Source organism: Panulirus ornatus, chromosome 15, assembly GCF_036320965.1.
Source record: "Panulirus ornatus isolate Po-2019 chromosome 15, ASM3632096v1, whole genome shotgun sequence".
Lineage (NCBI taxonomy): Eukaryota > Metazoa > Arthropoda > Malacostraca > Decapoda > Palinuridae > Panulirus > Panulirus ornatus.
Window position 1 is genome coordinate 37,561,038 of NC_092238.1, and position 22,027 is coordinate 37,583,064.

Sequence of the window (22,027 nt, forward strand, 5' to 3'; positions counted from 1 at the left end):
AATGCAAAGGTGAGTAATGTGGCAGTTGAGGGTATAGTTGGTGTATATGGTGTGTTCAGTGTTGTAAATGGAAATGGTTAAGAGCTTGTGGACTTGGGTGCCTGAACTCAACTTAAGTATTTCCTCCTGTAGCGACCCAATGTCTTTTTACAAAGTGTTATCTTACTGACAACATCTTGACTTGGTGGCAGGTGACCTCATCTGATCTATTATCCCCAGAGAAATGAGTTTGGTGGCCCAGCTTACGAATGCATCTGTGATATTACCCTGTGACATCCATACTTGATGTTTGGCAGTAGCAAGTGAGGAGATGCTGCTGTAAGTATACATGACCTAGCCCTTTCCATAAGAAAAGCCACTCTCGGTACACCAGCATGGTGAGTTACAGCTTGCAACATTTGGCTTTAAAGACCTGACCTTCCTTCCTCTTATATACCTGGGTATAGCTGCAGTCAGGCAGCTGACTTGCTCTAGATATCAAGTGTACCACTCCAGTACGTACAGTCTTAATGGTGTGAAACCAGACTCATGCTGTCCCTTTATTTCAACATCAGTAAAAGTACCAGTATGACCCCTGACGTTTCATCTTCCTGCCAGGTTTCATTGTGGTTAGTGCAACATCTCCGACATCAGTCTACAGCAGGATTCGCGCAAACATCGCCTTCGCTCATCACAAGCAGCAGCTGTAACAATAAAGAACCTATAGCCACGCCCGTAGCACTCCTGCAATCCAAGCACAAACCAGCAGCCACTGTACACTCCAGTAGCCACAATACATGCCACACCCAATTGGAGCTCTACACAGACTCGGTAGCCACACATTTCTCTCATGTGCTCCTGCTTCATCTGGCATCCTCACCATCACAGAACTCCTGCCAAACCTGTCTTGTATTACTTGACATACCTTACTATCTATACCTCCTCATCATAATCCTGCACCTCCAGTAGCTCATTGTCCCTGGGCTATCTCACTTCATGTGCCGTAACCACCTTAACCAATGAAGCATTGCTGTTGTTATTAACATGTTTCTGTGCCCCTCTCTCAGAAATAACACTCCATCAACTTGAACACCCACTAAACTTCTATAATGATGTAACATACTAAGGGAGTGAGGGAGCAGAGGAATCAATAAGGGTCTGTATCAGCCAACCAATCAAAACTGATATCGTCTTTACCCACTTATGATTAAGATCAAGGAAGAAAGCAACATCCAATGAATTAAAGCCAGTGAAACAAATGAGAAATGATGACATATCTTGCAAAATTGAAATAATATTAGAAGCTGAACGTATCTTTATGGGGTACTGACCATTTCCTTATGGAAGCCATGTCACAGACATGTTACTGTTGAAGTATGTGTGACTAAAATAAAAGCATAACCAGTGGCGGATTGAGGGAAGGGGGGCTGCTAGAGGAGAAATTTGTTAATTGGTCAAGTGATGGTGATACAGAAGGAAGGGTGCGTTTCCAAGGCCCAATGGTTGTGCTGCAGATTTAAGTGGGTGTCGCTGCAGGAAGGAAATGGCATTGCCGGGTTTCAGTAAGCTGCAAAACTGAAAAGTTTGTTTCCCAAAGCTGTTATAGGAATGCAGGTGTTGCTGCTGATGTTCTACGGTTGTACCGCAGGAGGGAGAAGACATTGCAAGGTTCCATGACTGCTGCAAGAGGGAAGTGATGTTACAGAGATTCGGTAATTTTGCTGCAGGGTAGATTCCGAAGGCAATGACGCCGAGGTCCTACATTAAAGCCAGAGTCACGTGATGACGCTGAAGGATTAGTTAATAAATCCCATGGAGTTCTTATCGGAGGGAAGAAATCAGCTGGAGCTCCTACCAGAAATGGAGAGAAGCCGGTATCGCCTTGGAGTTTTTAGCCATGAGTTTGCCCACTTGATAATACCGTACAAAATGTGAATTATGCTAGAAGGGCTGACAAAGTAATGCATCACAGAGGTGCGAACAACGGTTATGGCTGGTCGTTTTCGTCATCTGAGCACAAAGACTGCAAACTCTTGCGAATGTGGTTTTGTATGGAACATGGTTACATCAGATGTTTTGACTTGAGTTTCGTATAGACGGTCACAAAAAGTCGCTTGTCCTGCCACCCATTCACGATTCACGGCATTTTTTTTTTTATTGAAACTCTCTCTCTCTCTCTCGTTTTCTTTTCATTTCAGTCGCCGGGAAATTCCCATTACACCTATACTAATCCACTCCAAATCACGCGTGCTACAGTTATAGGAGATACTAAATAAGGCTCTACAATTTGTCACAAATGAAAAATACCCTTATCTTGATATTACCTTAGAAACATGAAAGTCTACAGGTTGAACCAACTGATTCACACCTAAGAGCCCACAAACTATGGCAGAAACCTAAAAACGATGATACAAACCAAAACTAAACAAATCCGAGACCTTTATAATCAAACATGGAACATCCTTGGTAAACTTGAAGTCTCAAAGCTCTAAAACTAATTGCATATAGAGACGCAGGGCACACAGCATAGGCAGCACAGGGGAGGTGCAGATATTGAGACACACTCGTTGTTTGTGGTACCCTCTCTGCTAAGTTGGAAAATCATTTAGATATAGATTTCAGAATCGTACTCTGAAACGGAGACTTATTGCTACTGTATGACATCAGTAAAGCAAAGAAGTCTGTATGAGTACAGGAAGAAACGAAGTACGCATGGAGAATTTGCCCTAACATACGAATTTAGGAACTACTTTCGACTAAGCAGACAATAGTTTGATGATGGGCACTGCATGATAGAGCGTAGATGTAACACCCAAAAGCCAACTGGAAGTAATGAAAATTTGGCAGTTTTCTTAGAGTAACTTTATTTCCTTATTTTGTTAACATATTGTTTCTTGAAAACTATATGTCAATCCAGGAAAATGGAATATTTCAGAAATAGAAAAATAATATGGATGATCATCTCTAACGATTATTTACTAATGATACATAATAGCGTATCAATTTTAAGAATACAATGCCTCACCCTCAAGCATTTGCTCGTATGATGCCACTGTATAGACTGATAAGTGGCACGTGAGACAGAAATCTGTTTCAACCACTGTTCGGCGCAAGGTAACGCAGGCCTGCACATGCGCCATGCTGCCTTACGTTAAAGTCTGCGTGCTTGCTCGTCATTTGATTTAAATATCTCCAGATTTCTTTCTACCCTGCTGCGTCGCTTGTATCTCAACGTTGCCTAGACAGAAGATCCAGTCATCCACTGATGTACACAGTGAACGATGTGTAGCTTCGCCTAACGAATCTCCTTTCAAAAACCATTTTGAGAGATGAATGCATACATACACACCCGCAGTCTGCTGAGGATAAGGAAATAAGGCGTCAAAAACACTTCTAGAAAATCACTTACACCAAAAACTTGCACCATACACCGGTTCACTCCAACCTTTTTTTCCATTTCAAACTAACCATTCCCCTGTCCTACCTCTTCATCCGCTTACCTAGCCACCCTATTAAATTTTCCTGTAACTTATTTACTTGTACATGCAGAATATAGTAGTATATACCATTATGACACTGTATCTTTTTATTTCACCTTATGCATGTTTTGTGACGCGTCACAAAATGTATTTTTAATGTACCTCCACCTGGTCTTTAACGTACCCCTTTCCTCACCCCGCTGGAAATGTGGGGGAAAATGTCCTAGTTGAGAGAAAATTACGATGTTATAGTAGCAAACCTTTAATATTAATCCCGGATGAGCGTATTGCCCCCTTTACCGACTGGCCCTTACGGAAAGTGAAAATCCGTCCACGCTATCATCCAAGTTGTCTTTACTACCATCACAAAACTCCAACTCACCTCTTAACATTAGAACTATAGGAATCCTACCTCATCCATATTCCCGTTCCTGTATCAGCAGTAACAGCTCACCCCTGAAACTAGTCCTTTGTTGCTCATTAGATTCTGTAGCAAGAACAGCATAAAACACTAGCAACAAGTTACCAGTCGGCACGCCAGTGAGCAGCACGTACATGTAACCTTTGTTACATTACCCGTGTTTCTGTATCTCCTCTCAAAGTCCTTAAAAACTACAGTAGTCAGAGAATAAACTTCCTTAAAGACTTAATGTACTACAACATAATATAGACAAATCTACAGTGGAAAACTGATTGAAGAAATGACTAAAACATAGTATAAAACACATAATCACAGCACACAATCAATGAGTAAAGGTATCACCATGGGAAAAAAATAATTAAAAGTAATAGATGCCTCACTATCAATACTTTATTTCCTTACTCATACGCTTGTTGGGAAAAGCACGCTTCTTGGATTACGTCAATCTGTTGTTACATTCTGATACACACTTAACCTTCCATACCCATTACCCGCCAATGAAACTTCTGTTCTTGTTAATTAGATATCCACTTCCTCCCAACACATTTATCATGAGAAAAACATCCAACTAGGGGTAAATTTAGAAATGAAGTGTTTAGCCAATGAAATTGCTTCCTTTCGATGACGTCAAGAATGTCAACAATCCAGCAGTAGCAGCATCGCCAGACTCCAGTCACTCCACTGTCGCTATACTAAACGCAGTTCGGCTCCTCCTGCGGCCGCAGTATGTTGTGGGGGAAACTGTAGTGGGTGATGGACGAAGAAGCATAAGTGTGTAAACTTTTTAAAAGACCTGCTGAAGGAAAAAAGGATGCCCCTAAATATGACAACAAGAAACGCATGAGGACAAGACCCCGAACTAACTTGTTTGTAGGAAAGGAGAGCACACTAACTTCCTGTAAGTGTGCAAAACAGTAAAGATCAAGTGTATAACGAAGGCAGAGGTAGTAGGCTGATGATAAAATGGACCGAGTGTAACCTCTGTCACCTAGACCATTGTGGCATGCAATCACCAGTTACAAAGCCATGCAACATATTTTATGTGATGAAACTTTACCAAATCCCCGGTTGTTAAGACCTCTCGAACTCAACCAAAGCCAATCAGCGAGCAAGATGTATCAAATATATGTACTATAACAAAATGATACATTCAGACATTCATATGTCAGTTAATTAGATTTTTTGATGAAGTTTTTGTGAGTGATGGACTATGTTGAATGACCAATCGCAACTATACTTTTTTTTTCACAGTTAAAGTACTTATTGAACACAAGGATCTTGATTTCTGTCCATACAGGTCACACAGGTTCAAATGGAGGTTGCAGATTGGTTAATTTGTGGTTCACCAGCACCATGAATGTAACGATTTCAGTATACTTCATTTTGTAATGATTGCATATGGAGACGAAATATATTTTATTAGTGTTTTTATAAATGATTTTTTTTGTCATATGACTTCTGATAAGTTGTGAATGAGAGGGCCATAAAGATTAGGGAAAGACCATGGTTATGGTACCATATCTCCGGGTACATGGTAATAGGGACAAAATTTTCTTGTGCTTTGGGGGAACAACATTGTTCGTTTACTGATGAAAAAGCATACCAGTGAATTTGATATAGTTGATTATTTGAACTCCATTGCACCTGTAATGATTTTTGGGAAGAGAAGTAGCTTATTTTCAGTTAAAATTTCCTTGGTTGGTGTGGTGTTTCTTTTATGAAGCGATTGATAATCATGAAAAAGAAAGAAGGTAATTTATCAGATTAGCAATATAGTGGAACTACCTTTGGATAATGAGTAATTTTCTTTTGCAGTGCCATCTATCTATCTGTCTATATCTCGGGACACCTGTTCCATTTGGAACTTCCCCAAAACAGTGGCTGTGGCAACAGTCTCCTTAACTAAAGAACTCTAGTGCTGCTTCTTATCATTTAGTGCCTCACCCTTAACAGGCCACTGGCAGAGGGCAGGTCTAGTGCAGTGTTTGCTCAGGCTCCTACCTAATAGTCATAATGACTACTACCCAATGCTCCTACGTACTACTTCTACTTAATGTTACTACTTAATGCTTCTGCCTAAATCTTTCTATCTGCTACTTCTGTCTATTGCTCCTACCATTTTGCATAGTGCTCACCATAGGAAAATCTGGTTTCAAAGAATAAGCTGTGTGAGTTAAGTATTAGTGAGGCAGGAAGAAAAGACAGCTACCTGAGTCAGAGGAGTGCAACTTGACAATCACTAGAATGTTGGCTAACTAAGAAGAAGCCACTAATCCCCTTGATACTCAGGGAGGTAGTACTAGTAATATACCTCCCTGGTCGTTGGCTGCCTACCTACCACCATCTGTTACATAGATAAAATCTTTAGAGAATGATTTAGAGCATTGTATTTTATTAAGTAAAATTACCATTTTGGACATCCAACAAACCTTGCTGGTTGCCTGAAATGGTAATAATACCTTTTATTCCATGTTGTGAAATAAGGTTATCCTGATGAGGTTTTGAATGTCTGGGAAAATGTAGAGCTGATTAGTATAAACCTATTTGAAACAAAAAACTTTTAATCTTGAAAACCCTACCCTCTCAAATAGCCAAGATTTCTCTTAATTTTCAGTTTTGTAGTTGAAATATCCTGTTTGCCTCTCTGCATGTGCTATGCCAACTGTTTATAAATGTCACAACATATGACACCAAGTGGCTGTTCAAGCCACTACCCAACCTCCACAAAAAGCTGATTCACTTATTTTGCAACAGTAGACATTATTTGGTTTATTTATGCTGTAACTAGGGTAGGTTAAGTGAGGTTTTGTCTGTTGATTATTTACATATCTTAAATCTACATTTATATTAATTAACCCTTTGTTTTCCCTGGTATTCATAACCCTCACCAATATTATCTTATATTGTAGAATACAATTTAATGCACCAGTTATTGTTAATTTTTTTTTTGTTCTCCAAACACTGCATGACCATTACACAAAAAAAATCACTATATATACAAAGCAGCTACAACCCAAGAAACCTAATCTGAACTAGGATGATTAATGAGGAGAAATGCAGTTCCACCTCAAGAAACCTAACCTACTGTACCAGATGCAACCTACAGTATTTGAATTTATCACTGCCATGGTTTTTGTTGGTAAATATCTAAGAACCTGCACCCTTTAAGTAGAATAATAACCTGCACTTGTAACCTCAGATCTAGAGATGTGAGGCTAAGTGAATTAGCCACTAGGTCAAGGAAAGTGTGGGATTGATTACTGTAATAGTAGAAGAAACTCTTTTGATATCAACAGAACCTATAGAAATCTCACAACTTTTCAGTTTTTTACTGCAGTTGAGGTTCATCAATGTTACTCTCATCTGCTGTGTTGTGGCATAGGGTGAAGTATGTCTGGTTCATTGGAATTTTGTGATTATAATTAGGGCACATGAATAGACCTGGGTACCCAGTAAATGAGTTTGAATACAAGACCATAACATTCGCACTTTTTCTGAAGGTGGTTATTGGCTGTTAGGGAAAGTTAGGTGAACTCCTGATGATTTGTATTGGTGTTTCACATACTTTTTTTCTTCGTACATTTTTGCATTAGAGGACTGTCCCTTAGAGGGAATATCCTCACTTGGCCCCCTTCTCTGTTCCTATTTTTGGAAAATTTAAAATGGATGGGGAGGATTTCCAGCCTCCCACCTTCTTTTAGTCTTGTACGACACGCAGGGAATATGTGAGAAGTACTCTCTCCCCAAAATTGACAAGAAGCATAAAAAAAACTATGCTGGAACACAAGTATATACTAAGCAAGGAAGAACAGGCTTCAGTTGTGGCAGTGTTTCAAGGAATATAAGAATCAACAAAATTATGAATGATGGGAGCAATAAACTTGACAAGAAAAGAGATTCAAAGAGAAAATTTGAGAACAATTGCTAAGAATGTGAAGAATTACCCAAAAGTATTTCATTTATATGCAAGAAATAGAACGGTGAAGGAGAATATTGTTCCTCTGGCTAAAGCAAGCAATGAAAGTTTTCAACAATAAAGAGATGGTATCATTGAATACTAATCAGTTTGCTTTGATGTTCACATATGAGACTGTTAGTGATGCAGCTGATCTCATACACTTATTTGAAGGTGATGAGATGCTGAATGATGTTAACCAAAGAAGCAGTGGTGAAGAATCTTACTTAGAAGAGTTAATAGGGAACAATTAATTTGCTGTAGTATTCACAGATTAGACAATATCTGAATTCTGTCATCCTCAAGAATATGATAAGATCAATTATGGAACCCCTAGTATGATCTTTATAAGAAAATGGAATACAAGGGATGTTTCAGAAGACTGGCATATTGCAAATGTCATGCCAGTGCTCCAGAAAGGTACCCGGAACTAAGAAAAAAAAAGCTACAGACCAATTGATATGACATCACAAGTTTGTAAATTAATGGTATCTTTTATCTAGGAAGCCATACTAAAAGACCTTGAAGATATATGCTAAGTAGAGATGGTCAGCATGGATTATTTGAGGGAATATTGTCTAACCCACTGGCCTTCTCAGAAATATCAAGAAATTAATGATGAATGTTGCCCCATAGATGTTTCATACAAGGACTTTTCTAAAAGTCCTAAAAGTTTGATTGATTGAGTTTTTCAGAAAGTCCCGAAAGTTTGATTAAGAAAAGTGAGGCCCTTAAAGTTTTATGTTGGATAGAGTAGTGACAAACAAACAAGGCAGAGGGTAGTAATAAGTCAGAGAGGATGAATGGGAAGGGTTGCACACTGCAAGATACAATCTTATGGCCAACCCCATTTGCAGTGTATATCAGTGATATAGATAATGTTATTATGGGACATATCCTTTGTCGATGACAGTAAAGTGTTTGGAAAGGCATGTGCACCCACTTATATTTGTATTCTACATAAAGACCCCAAAACACTTCATCTGAGACTGAAGGATTGGTATGTGATGACCTTTAATGTGGACTGGAGTTTCTGCACATTGTACTTGCAAACACTAGGAATGTGTTTTAACTGGCTGGTGAAAGGAATGCCAATATTGACAGTGAAATAGAACTTGATGTTATAATTCATGAATCGGTGAAATTTTGTCATCACAATGCAAATATTGTTAAAAAAGCAAATTGGTAGTGGGCAGTATCAAGAAGACTTTCAAGAATAAGTGCTGGTCCAATATTGTATGCCTCTGTAAGTCTTTAGTATGAACACTTGCGGAATACTGTTTCTGGGCGTGGCATCCCTATAATTAGGGCAACAGACAAAACTTAGGCATATATTCATTGCTTGAAGCAGTAACTTGTATTATTATTATTTATCTTCGTTGTTTTTGTCAGTAGTATCTGACTTAAGTCATGAATTATTGATTTTATAGATTTTCAGTAAAGTAATGGAGAAATTGTTAATGAAGGCGCACCAGATGTGATTAGGGCTTCAGGGTTCTTCTTCCTTGCTTTCAGGTTTGCTTTCTTTTCTCAATTAAGCCAGGCTCAGCCACAGAACTTATTCAAGTTTGTAACTCCATACTCATTGATTTTCAGTGCATACAACCAATTTTTTATTGTGAAACTGGACATAGAGTGGCAAGACCAAGGGTTTTGCCGTAACATCATTGAACTTTGCACAGTTAAATTAGAGTATCCTCATTTGTTTTTCTTTTCTTTCATACTTGATAACCATTTCCTGCATTAGTGAGTTACTACCAGGAATAGATGAAGAAAGGCCACATTCTTTAGCTGTTGAGAAATGCACCAAAACTAGACTCTACAGATCTTTCCTTAGTTTTATCTCGGACACTTTACATACCCTGGTTCAGTCTATTGACAGCACATCAGCCCGTAAACCACATCGTTCCAATTCACTCTATCCCATGCACGCCTTTCACCCTCCTGCATGTTCAGGCCTGATCACTCAAAATCTTTTTCTCTTCATCCTTCCATCTCTATTTTATTTTTAAAAGTAGATTATTTAATACATTAAAAATATTATGATAACAATGAGCCAAACCCAAAGACTTGGTTATAACCAAGAGTTTTTTTTAGCTGCAGCATGTTCCCAAGCAACTCTAATTTAACCTCAGGAGTGACAGCTTGTGTTGTTACTTCAAACAGCATCTTTAGATTTTTTCTAGACATATACTGTAATGCCTACACTTACCTTGGATACAGGTGATGATTAGGTCACAGTGAACACAAATGAAAGTATTTTGCTAGCTGTTGGGATAAGAGTCCCATGGCATTTTGCTGTGACATAGGTATGATTAGTACAAAAAGATCTCGCAATACGTTGATAAGCATTATTATTAAAGAATATTCTTTTAGAAATTACAAGTATAAAGATAAGAAATTTTTGTTTTTTCCAGTCTGTTGCATGTTGAAGCACAAGGTTGTAAGCCACTACAGAGTACCCTGATTCTAAAGTGTTGCAACTCTAAGTGTCATAGCTCAAAGCTCTCTTTTAAATGAATGTAGAGTGTGGACTTTAATCCTTGCATGGCATTATTAACTACATTGTCCATCTTTATTTATTGAAAAATGAATATTCTTTATCAGATAGTAGATTAGTATTCAAAAGTAAGATAAACTACTCAGAAAATTATATAGACTTTTTTTTTTTTTTTGCCTGGTCCACTATTGAGCATTAAGAAGGGAGGAGGATGTGAAGGTGATGCTAATTTTCTTTGACCTAATTTTCACAATGTGCTTATCTTTAAACCAAAGGCACAGTATTGGTGGTGAATTAACTTGAAAGTATTAAAAAGAAATATTATACCTTTGTCTGTCATTGTCGTAAGGGAGACCAGCTAACATGTATAGGGAAGATACTGAAATTTCATTCCTTTCTTGAACTCTTTCACTGTGGCAATCCTAATATACATTGTAAAAAAGGCCAGGCTGTGGATGTGGAGGTGTCTTACCGTGTTGGCCTTCTCCTCCTTGTAATCCCGCCACAATCATTCTCTGAGTCATTTATCTCTTAATATTTTTCAGGTTATTCTTCACTTTCCCCACACATCATACGTATGGTATTTCTTTCTTATCATTTAGCACATCCAACAAGGCTACTTATTTTCCATAGTTTCACCACATGTGGGTGATCTGTAGGCTGTGCATCACTAATGGGAGTTTTAGGGGCACTGAGAAGAGTAGAATTTTTTCCACTCCCTCCTGGCTACTTATGGCATGATAAGCTATTTGGATATTCAAAGTGAGGCATGAGAAGTAAGAACGTTGATTTATGGTGGGAGCCATCCCCAGGAGGATCAACAAATGATGACGGGAGCCCTGAGGGTTTAAGTAACTTGGTAATGAGTAGGAACTATTAGCAGTAGCATTGATTATGATTATAAAGCTGGGTTCAGCCTGCTTTATCCAAGATAATTTTTGTGTAATTTTCTTTGGAAGATTGGTTTCAAGAATAGTATAATTTGATTCATTTTAATGTTTTTACAGTACTTTAAGCATTGATTGATTTCACTTTGATGTTTGCCTAATCTTTTGGACATCGCAATGAATGTTTTGGCAACTAGTTTTTAGAATCAAATTTAGAATGTTTTCATTGCTTTAAAACTTGAGTGTAAATAAAACTGTTTTTCCAGGATCAAAAGCAAGATGTATGGGAGTAGCACGCAGTTCCAGAGCTGGACATTTAGAGATGAGCATGAATTGGCAAAATTGCGTATTCAAGCCAATGGTGACTTCATCGAGAAATTTGGAAGAAATATGACGGTACGCTGAGAATGTAAATGTCATTTAGTATCATTTAATGCCTTTTGAACATCAGTTTTTAATGCAACCAGGTGAAACCCCCCAGGGGAGACAAGGACTTTGCAGTTGGAGAGTATGTAGAATGAGGTGAAATTAAATGAGATATATTAAGGTCCAGATTTGTTACACGATGTATGTGTATCCTGACCATATAGATGTTTAGGGAGATTTGGGGGGCAGTGATGCTGTTTCCTGTGAGGCGGGATGGCGCTGGGAATGGATAAAGGCAAACAAGTATGAATATGCATGTATGTATATTTTATTTATTTTGCTTTGTTGCTGTCTCCCACGTTTGCGAGGTAGCGCAAGGAAACAGACGAAAGAAATGGCCCAACCCACCCCCATACACATGTATATACATACACATCCACACACGCAAATATACATACCTATACATCTCAATGTACACACATATGTACATGAACAGACATATACATATATACACATGTACATAATTCATACTGTCTGCCTTTATTTATTCCCATCGCCACCTCGCCACACATGGAATAACAACCCCCTCCCCCCCATGTGTGCGAGGTAGCGCTAGGAAAAGACAACAAAGGCCCCATTCGTTCACACTTAGTCTCTAGCTGTCATGTAATAATTCCCGAAACCACAGCTCCCTTTCCACATTCAGGCCCCACAGAACTTTCCATGGTTTACCCCAGACGCTTCACATGTCCTGATTCAATCCATTGACAGCACGTCGACCCCGATATACCACAGCGATCCAATTCACTCTATTCCTTGCCCGCCTTTCACCCTCCTGCATGTTCAAGCCCTGATCACTCAAAATCTTTTTCACTCCATCTTTCCACCTCCAATTTGGTCTCCCACTTCTCCTCGTACCCTCCACCTCCGACACATATATCCTCTTGGTCTATCTTTCCTCACTCATTCTCTCCATGTGCCCAAACCATTTCAAAACACCCTCTTCTGCTCTCTCAACCACGCTCTTTTTATTTCCACACATCTCACCCTTACATTACTTACTCGATCAAACCACCTCACACCACATATTGTCCTCAAACATCTCATTTCCAGCACATCCACCCTCCTGCGCACAACTCTATCCATAGCCTACGCCTCGCAACTATACAACATTGTTGGAACCACTATTCCTTCAAACATACCCATTTTGCTTCCGGAGATAATGTTCTCGACTTCCAAATGTTCTTCAAGGCTCCCAGGATTTTCACCCCCTCCCCCACCACCCTATGACTCACTTCCACTTCCATGGTTCCATCTGCTGCCAGATCCACTCCCAGATATCTAAAACACTTTACTTCCTCCAGTTTTTCTCCATTCAAACTTACCTCCCAATTGACTTGACCCTCATCCCTACTGTACCTAATATTCTTGCTCTTATTCACATTTACTCTTAACTTTCTTCTTTCACACACTTTACCAAACTCAGTCACCAGCTTCTGCAGTTTCTTACATGAATCAGCCACCATGGCTGTATCATCAGCGAACAACAACTGACTCACTTCCCAAGCTCTCTCATCCCCAACAGACTGCATACTTGCCCCTCTTTCCAAAACTCTTGCATTCACCTCCCTAACAACCCCATACATAAACAAATTAAACAACCATGGAAACATCACACACCCCTGCCGCAAACCTACATTCATTGAGAACCAATCACTTTCCTCTCTTCCTACACGTGCAGATGCCTTACATCCTCGATAAAAACTTTTCACTGCTTCTAACAAGCTGCCTCCCACACCATATATTCTTAGTACCTTCCTCAGAGCATCTCTATCAACTCTATCACATGCCTTCTCCAGATCCATAAATGCTACATACAAATCCATTTGCTTTTCTAAGTATTTCTCACATACATTCTTTAAAGCAAACATCCTCTACCACTTCTGAAACCACACTGCTTGTCCCCAATCTGATGCTCTGTACATGCCTTCATTCTCTCAATCAATACCCTCCCATATAATTTACCAGGAATACTCAACAAACTTATACCTCTGTAATTTGAGCACTCATTCTTATCCCCTTTGCCTTTGTACAGTGGCACTATGCATGCATTCCGCCAATCCTCAGGCACCTCACCATGAATCATACATACATTAAATAACCTTACCAACCAGTCAATAATACAGTCACCCCCTTTTTTAATAAATTCCATTGCAATACCATCCAAACCTGCTGCCTTGCCGGCTTTCATCTTCCGCAAAGCTTTTACTACCTCATCTCTGTTTACCAAATCATTTTCCCTAACCCTCTCACTTTGCACACCACCTCGACCAAAACACCCTATATCTGCCACTCTATCATCAAACACATTCAACAAACCTTCAAAATACTCACTCCATCTTCTCACATCACCACTACTTGTTATCACCTCCCCATTAGCCCCCTTCACTGAAGTTCCCATCTGCTCCCTTGTCTTATGCACTTTATTTACCTCCTTCCAGAACATCTTTTTATTCTCCCTAAAATTTAATGATACTCTCTCACCCCAACTCTCATTTGCCCGCTTTTTCACCTCTTGCACCTGTCTCTTTCTTTTATACATCTCCCACTCATTTGCATTTTTTTCCCTGCAAAAATCGTCCACATGCCTCTCTCTTCTCTTTCACTAATAATCTTACCTCTTCATCCCACCACTCACTACCTTTTCTAATCAACCCGCCTCCCATGCTTCTCATGCCACAAGCAACATTTGCGCAAGCCATCACTGCTTCCCTAAATACATCCCATTCCTCCCCCACTCCCCTTACCTCCTTTGTTCTCACCTTTTTCCATTCTGTACTCAGTCTCTCCTGGTACTTCCTCACACAAGTCTTCTTCCCAAGATCACTTACTCTTACCACCCTCTTCACCCCAACATTCTCTCTTCTTTTCTGAAAACCCATACAAATCTTCACCTTCGCCTCCACACGATAATGATCAGACATCCCTCCATTTGCACCTCTCAGCACATTAACATCCAAAAGTCTCTCTTTCGCGCACCTGTCAATTAACATGTAATCCAATAACACTCTCTGGCCATCTCTCTTACTTACATACGTATACTTATGTATATCTCGCTTTTTAAACCAGGTATTCCCAATCACCAGTCCTTTTTCAGCACATAAATCTACAAGCTCTTCACCATTTCCATTTACAACACTGAGCACCCCATGTATACCAATTATTCCCTCAGCTGCCACATTACTCACCTTTGCATTCAAATCACCCATCACTATAACCCGGTCTTGTGCATGAAAACCACTAACACACTCATTCAGCTGCTCCCAAAACACTTGCCTCTCATGATCTTTCTTCTCATGCCCAGGTGCATATGCACCAATAATCACCCATCTCTCTCCATCAGCTTTCAGTTTTACCCATATTAATCTAGAATTTACTTTCTTACATTCTATCACATACTCCCACAACTCCTGTTTCAGGAGTAGTACTACTCCTTCCCTTGCTCTTGTCCTCTACCTAACCCCTGACTTTACTCCCAAGACATTCCCAAACCACTCTTCCCCTTTACCCTTGAGCTTCGTTTTACTCAGAGCCAAAACACGCAGGTTCCTTTCCTCAAACATACTACCTATCTCTCCTTTTTTCTCATCTTGGTTACATCCACACACATTTAGACACCCCAATCTGAGCCTTCGAGGAGGATGAGCACTCCCCGTGTGACTCCTTCTGTTTCCCATTTTAGAAAGTTAGAATACAAGGAGGGGAGGATTTATTTATTTATTTATTTTGCTTTGTCACTGTCTCCCGCGTTAGCGAGGTAGTGCAAGGAAACAGACGAAAGAATGGCCCAACCCAACCACATACACATATATATACATACACTTCCACACACGCAAATATACATTCCTATACATCTCAGTGTATACATATATATACACATACAGACATGTACATATATACACATGTACATGATTCATACTGTCTGCCTTTATTCATTCCCATCGCCACCTCGCCACACATGGAATAACCAACCCCCTCCCACCTCATGTGTGCGAGGTAGCACTAGGAAAGACAACAAAGGCCCCCTTCGTTCACACTCAGTCCCTAGCTGTCATGTAATAATGCACCGAAACCACAGCTCCCTTTCCACTTCCAGGCCCCACAGAACTTTCCATGGTTTACTCCAGATGCTTCACATGCCCTGGTTCAATCCATTGACAGCACATCGACCCTGGTATACCACATCATTCCAATTCACTCTATTCCGAGTTGTGGAAAGAGGGGCAAGTATGCGGTCTGTTGTGGATGCGAGAGCTTGGGAAGTGAGTCAGTTGTTGTTCGCTGATAATACAGCGCTGGTGGCTGATTTGTGTGAGAAACTGCAGAAGCTGGTGACTGAGTTTGGTAAAGTGTGTGAAAGGAGAAAGTTGAGAGTAAATGTGAATAAGAGCAAGGTTATTAGGTACAATAGGGTTGAAGGACAAGTCAGTTGGGAGGTAAGTTTGAATGGAGAAAAACTGGAGGAAGTGAAGTGTTTTAGATATCTGGGAGTGGATTTGGCAGCAGATGGAACCATGGAAGTGAATCATAGGGTGGGGAGGGGGCGAAAGTTCTGGGAGCCCATGCCTCGCAACCATATAACATTGTTGGAACCACTATTCCTTCAAACATACCCATTTTTGCTTTCTGAGATAATGTTCTCGACTTCCACACATTCTTCACTGCTCCCAGAACTTTCACCCCCTCCCCCACCCTATGATTCACTTCCACTTCCATGGTTCCATCCTCTGCCAAATCCACTCCCAGATATCTAAAACACTTCACTTCCTCCTGTTTTTTCCATTCAAACTTACCTCCCAATTGACTTGCCCCTCAACCCTACTGTACCTAATAACCTTGATCTTATTCACATTTACTCTCAGCTTTCTTCTTTCACACACTTTACCAAACTCAGTCACCAGCTTCTGCATTTTCTCACACGAATCAGCCACCAGCGCAGTATCATCAGCGAACAACAACTGACTTATTTCCCAAGTTCTCTCATCCACAACAGACTGCATACTTGCCCCTCTTTCCAAAACTCTTGCATTCACCTCCCTAACAACCCATCATTAAACAAATTAAACAACCATGGAGACATCACACACCCCTGCCGCAAACCTACATTCACTGAGAACCAATCACTTTCCTCTCTTCCTATACGTACACATACCTTACATCCTTGATAGAAACTTTTCACTGCTTCTAACAACTTGCCTCCCACACCATATATTCTTAATACCTTCCACAGAGCATATCTATCAACTCTTATCATATGCCTTCTCTAGATCCATAAATGGTACATACAAATATATTTGCTTTTCTAAGTATTTCTTACATACATTCTTCAAAGCAAACACCTGATCCACACATCCTCTACCACTTCTGAAACCACAGTGCTCTTCCCCAATCTAATGCTCTGTACATTGCTTCACCCTCTAAATCAATACCCTTCTATATAATTTCCCAGGAATACTCAACAAACTTATACCTCTGTAATTTGAGCACTCACTTTTATCCCCTTTGCCTTTGTACAAAGTATATATACTTTTGGATGTTAATGTGCTGAGAGGTGCAACTGGAGGGATGTCTGATCATTATCTTGTGGAGGCAAAGGTGAAGATTTGTATGGGTTTTCAGAAAAGAAGAGTGAATGTTGGGGTGAAGAGGGTGGTGAGGGTAAGTGAGCTTGGGAAGGAGACTTGTGTGAGGAAGTACCAGGAGAGACTGAGTACAGAATGGAAAAAGGTGAGAACAATGGAAGTAAGGAGAGTGGGGGAGGAATGGGATGTATTTAGGGAATCAGTGATGGATTGCGCAAAAGATGCTTGTGGCATGAGAAGAGTGGGAGGTGGGTTGATTAGAAAGGCTAGTGAGTGGTGGGATGAAGAAGTAAGAGTATTAGTGAAAGAGAAGAGAGAGGCATTTGGACGATTTTTGCAGGGAAAAAATGCAGTTGAGTGGGAGATGTATAAAAGAAAGAGACAGGAGGTCAAGAGAAAGGTGCAAGAGGTGAAAAAAAGGGCAAATGAGAGTTGGGGTGAGAGACTATCAGTAAATTTTAGGGAGAATAAAAAGATGTTCTGGAAGGAGGTAAATAAAGTGCGTAAGACAAGGGAGCAAATGGGAACTTCAGTGAAGGGCGCAAATGGGGAGGTGATAACAAGTAGTGGTGATGTGAGAAGGAGATGGAGTGAGTATTTTGAAGGTTTGTTGAATGTGTTTGATGATAGAGTGGCAGATATAGGGTGTTTTGGTCGAGGTGGTGTGCAAAGTGCGAGGGTTAGGGAAAATGATTTGGTAAACAGAGAAGAGGTAGTAAAAGCTTTGCGGAAGATGGAAGCCGGCAAGGCAGCAGGTTTGGATGGTATTGCAGTGGAATTTATAAGAAAAGGGGGTGACTATTGTTGACTGGTTGGTAAGGTTATTTAATGTATGTATGACTCATGGTGAGGTGCCTGAGGATTGGCGGAATGCGTGCATAGTGCCATTGTACAAAGGCAAAGGGGATAAGAGTGAGTGCTCAAATTACAGAGGTATAAGTTTGTTGAGTATTCCTGGGAAATTATATGGGAGGGTATTGACTGAGAGGGTGAAGGCATGTACAGAGCATCAGATTGGGGAAGAGCAGTGTGGTTTCAGAAGTGGTAGAGGATGTGTGGATCAGGTGTTTGCTTTGAAGAATGTATGTGAGAAATACTTAGAAAAGCAAATGGATTTGTATGTAGCATTTATGGATCTGGAGAAGGCATATGATAGAGTTGATAGAGATGCTCTGTGGAAGGTATTAAGAATATATGGTGTGGGAGGCAAGTTGTTAGAAGCAGTGAAAAGTTTTTATCGAGGGTGTAAGGCATGTGTACGTGTAGGAAGAGAGGAAAGTGATTGGTTCTCAGTGAATGTAGGTTTGCGGCAGGGGTGTGTGATGTCTCCATGGTTGTTTAATTTGTTTATGGAAGGGGTTGTTAGGGAGGTGAATGCAAGAGTTTTGGAAAGAGGGGCAAGTATGAAGTCTGTTGGGGATGAGAGAGCTTGGGAAGTGAGTCAGTTGTTGTTCGTTGATGATACAGCGCTGGTGGCTGATTGATGTGAGAAACTGCAGAAGCTGGTGACTGAGTTTGGTAAAGTGTGTGAAAGAAGAAAGTTAAGAGTAAATGTGAATAAGAGCAAGGTTATTAGGTACATTAGGGTTGAGGGTCAAGTCAATTGGGAAGTGAGTTTGAATGGAGAAAAACTGGAGGAAGTGAAGTGTTTTAGATATCTGGGAGTGGATCTGGCAGTGGATGGAACCATGGAAGGGGGAGGGGGCGAAAATTCTGGGAGCCTTGAAGAATGTGTGGAAGTCGAGAACATTATCTCGGAAAGCAAAAATGGGTATGTTTGAAGGAATAGTGGTTCCAACAATGTTGTATGGTTGCGAGGCGTGGGCTATGGATAGAGTTGTGCGCAGGAGGATGGATGTGCTGGAAATGAGATGTTTGAGGACAATGTGTGGTGTGAGGCGGTTTGATCGAGTAAGTAACGTAAGGGTAAGAGAGATGTGTGGAAATAAAAAGAGCGTGGTTGAGAGAGCAGAAGAGGGTGTTTTGAAATGGTTTGGTCACATGGAGAGAATGAGTGAGGAAAGATTGACCAAGAGGATATACGTGTCGGAGGTGGAGGGAACGAGGAGAAGAGGGAGACCAAATTGGAGATGGAAAGATGGAGTGAAAAAGATTTTGTGTGATCGGGGCCTGAACATGCAGGAGGGTGAAAGGAGGGCAAGGAATAGAGTGAATTGGAGCGATGTGGTATACCGGGGTTGACGTGCTGTCAGTGGATTGAATCAAGGCATGTGAAGCGTCTGGGGTAAACCATGGAAAGCTGTGTAGGTATGTATATTTGCGTGTGTGGACGTATGTATATACATGTGTATGGGGGTGGGTTGGGCCATTTCTTTCGTCTGTTTCCTTGCGCTACCTCGCAAACGCGGGAGACAGCGACAAAGCAAAAAAAAAAAAAAAAAAATGTATATGTGTGTATATAAGTGGATGGGCTGTTCTTTATCTGTTTCCTGGCGCTACCTTGCTGATTCAGGAAATGGCGATCAAGTATGATTCGTAAATAAATAGATATATATATATTCACCCTCCTCTGCAAATCTTATCTATATCCCTTGCCTTGCAACCACATCATTTTATTGGAGCTACTTTTATTTCAAACATACCCATTTTTGCTCCGAGATAACGTTCTCACTCTGTACATTCTTTATCTCTCCCAGAACCTTTGTCCCCTCCCCCACCCTGTGACTCATTTCCACTTCCATGGTTCCATTTGCTACTGAATCCACTCCCAGATATCTAAAACACTTCACATCCTCCAATTTTTCTCCATGCAAACTTACATCTCATCTAACTTGTCCCTCTACCCTGCTGAACCTACTAACCATGCTAATTTAGTATCAGACTTGGTGGGATTAATAATTCAGTTCATCAGCTCATTTGAAAATGCATATGAATCACACATATGTTTGCCAGTGTATATATTCCAAACTTTTGTATTCAATATTTAGCTTTGATTGATCATGTATTTTAATCATACAGTACTCTTATATAGACCCTTGATATTAACTTAAGATGGAGCAGATGATTAGTCATGCATGGTAGAATCTCATTTTATTTTGTCATAATTCAGCTTCAAAGATGAAGGAGAAGCACATTAATGTTTGTGTCCATTTTTGCATCCAAACTTGACACTTTAATAGAATTTGCTGAGATTACTCATCTTTTATAAGATATTTTGATGAGGGCACGTATTGTGTTTCCATCTTATCCCTGATGTGGGGAGTGATAAGCTACCCCCTTAAGGTAGTTCCCAAAGGTAATGGGTTTCAGAGGTATAGTTAGAAGACATACATATTTGCCATCCTTTGATTGCTTGCCTTTCTGTTCTCATACACACCTAGACTGTTGAGCTGTGTTAGATTTAAAGAACTCTTTTTCTTTGAACCTACTTAATTATGGGACACAGCATTATAATTGATGAGAATTTGAATACTGACAGTTATAGTGAGCCATGTGTACAAAATGACTGATGAAAGATATGTAGTAAAGCAGTTATAAATAAAAGATTTAGCATGCCACTGTATATTCATAAGCTTAATGCATAACCAAAGATTAATGTTTCACCTTGCATAGAAAATCTCTTTCAATATTTAATCTATATTGCTTGAAATTATAATGAATAGAATATTGTCTTTTGCAGGAAGAAGAACAAGCACAACATTTCTTGACTGCAGAAGAGGAACATGTAATGGTAATTACCAGAGTTTTCTCTTGCAGCATATTGTTTTATGATTGTAAGCCTTTTTTTTCTTTTGGCTTTTAGCAAGGGAATTGATGGGTAGGTTTCAAAAGATTGTGAAAGCTTAAAGCTATTGGTATAATATTTTGACATTCATTCTTGTTATGCATGCCATCAGCAGTGCCATGTGCTATTAACTGCCTTTATTTCTCTTTTTCCCATGGAAGATAGTGGATATATTAAGTGCTTGAGTGCTAGTCTTTCTCTATTATTTCTAAAAAATATTATGGAAATATTGACAATATGCTCTTTGAATGTGGAATAAAATCAAAGCCTGATGGAAGATTTAATCTGGAATGTTACTTTTAACCATTAAACCGCATAATCGATCTTAATCTTTTGGCTCTGATTAAATTTGTAATGCAGATTATTTACTCTCACTGATGAATATGACTAGTCCATAGTTGTCAAAAAAGTTTTTACATCCTCTGCAGTTCATCGACCCTCCTCTAACCAGGAAGTAGCTCCAGGGTCCCATAAAATGCTGCTCCAATGTGGTGGCTGGCTGAAACTTCATACTTAAACAATAACGAAGTCAGCTGATGGCTACCACCCACTTAGAGATTCCTTTTTTTTTTTCCTCCATTATTTAGGTAATTTGTAGACTTTATAGAAAAATATATACAATATATTTTGTTGTTGTGAGTTGGCAAAATAATGCTGCTTAGTGTCCCTATAAATCAAGCTGTCAGATGTTTTAAAGAACAATTAATGTCAGATATAGAGGCCATATGGATCTGCCTTTAAAAACATTTATGTATTTATTTATTTTGCTTTGTCACTGTCTCCTGCATTAGTGAGGTAGCGCAAGGAAACAGACGAAAGAATGGCCCAACCCACCCACATACACATGTTTATACATACACGTCCACACACGCAAATATACATACCTATACATTTCAACATATACATACATATACACACACAGACATATACATATATACACATGTACATAATTCATACTGTTTGCTTTTATTCATTCCCATTGCCACCCCGCCACACATGAAATAACAACCCCCTCCCCCCTCATGTGCGCGAGGTAGCGCTAGGAAAAGAGAA

The 22,027-nt window shown here is 39.9% G+C and overlaps 1 protein-coding gene across 3 annotated transcripts in view; it reads left to right on the forward strand.

Moving 5' to 3' along the window:
- Positions 1 to 4,528: 4,528 nt before the first annotated feature.
- Positions 4,529 to 22,027, forward strand: part of CycH (cyclin H) — a 77,965-nt gene continuing 60,466 nt past the window's right edge. Inside the window, exons 1-3 of one of the 3 annotated variants that reach the window (XM_071670796.1) lie at positions 4,529 to 4,777; positions 11,488 to 11,630; positions 20,870 to 20,920. In XM_071670796.1, coding sequence (XP_071526897.1) covers positions 20,918 to 20,920 — 3 coding nt within the window. In that variant the 5' untranslated portion in view covers positions 4,529 to 4,777; positions 11,488 to 11,630; positions 20,870 to 20,917. The remainder of the gene's footprint in view (positions 4,778 to 11,487; positions 11,631 to 20,869; positions 20,921 to 22,027) is intronic. The other 2 variants (XM_071670795.1, XM_071670797.1) reach the window with 2 other exon arrangements.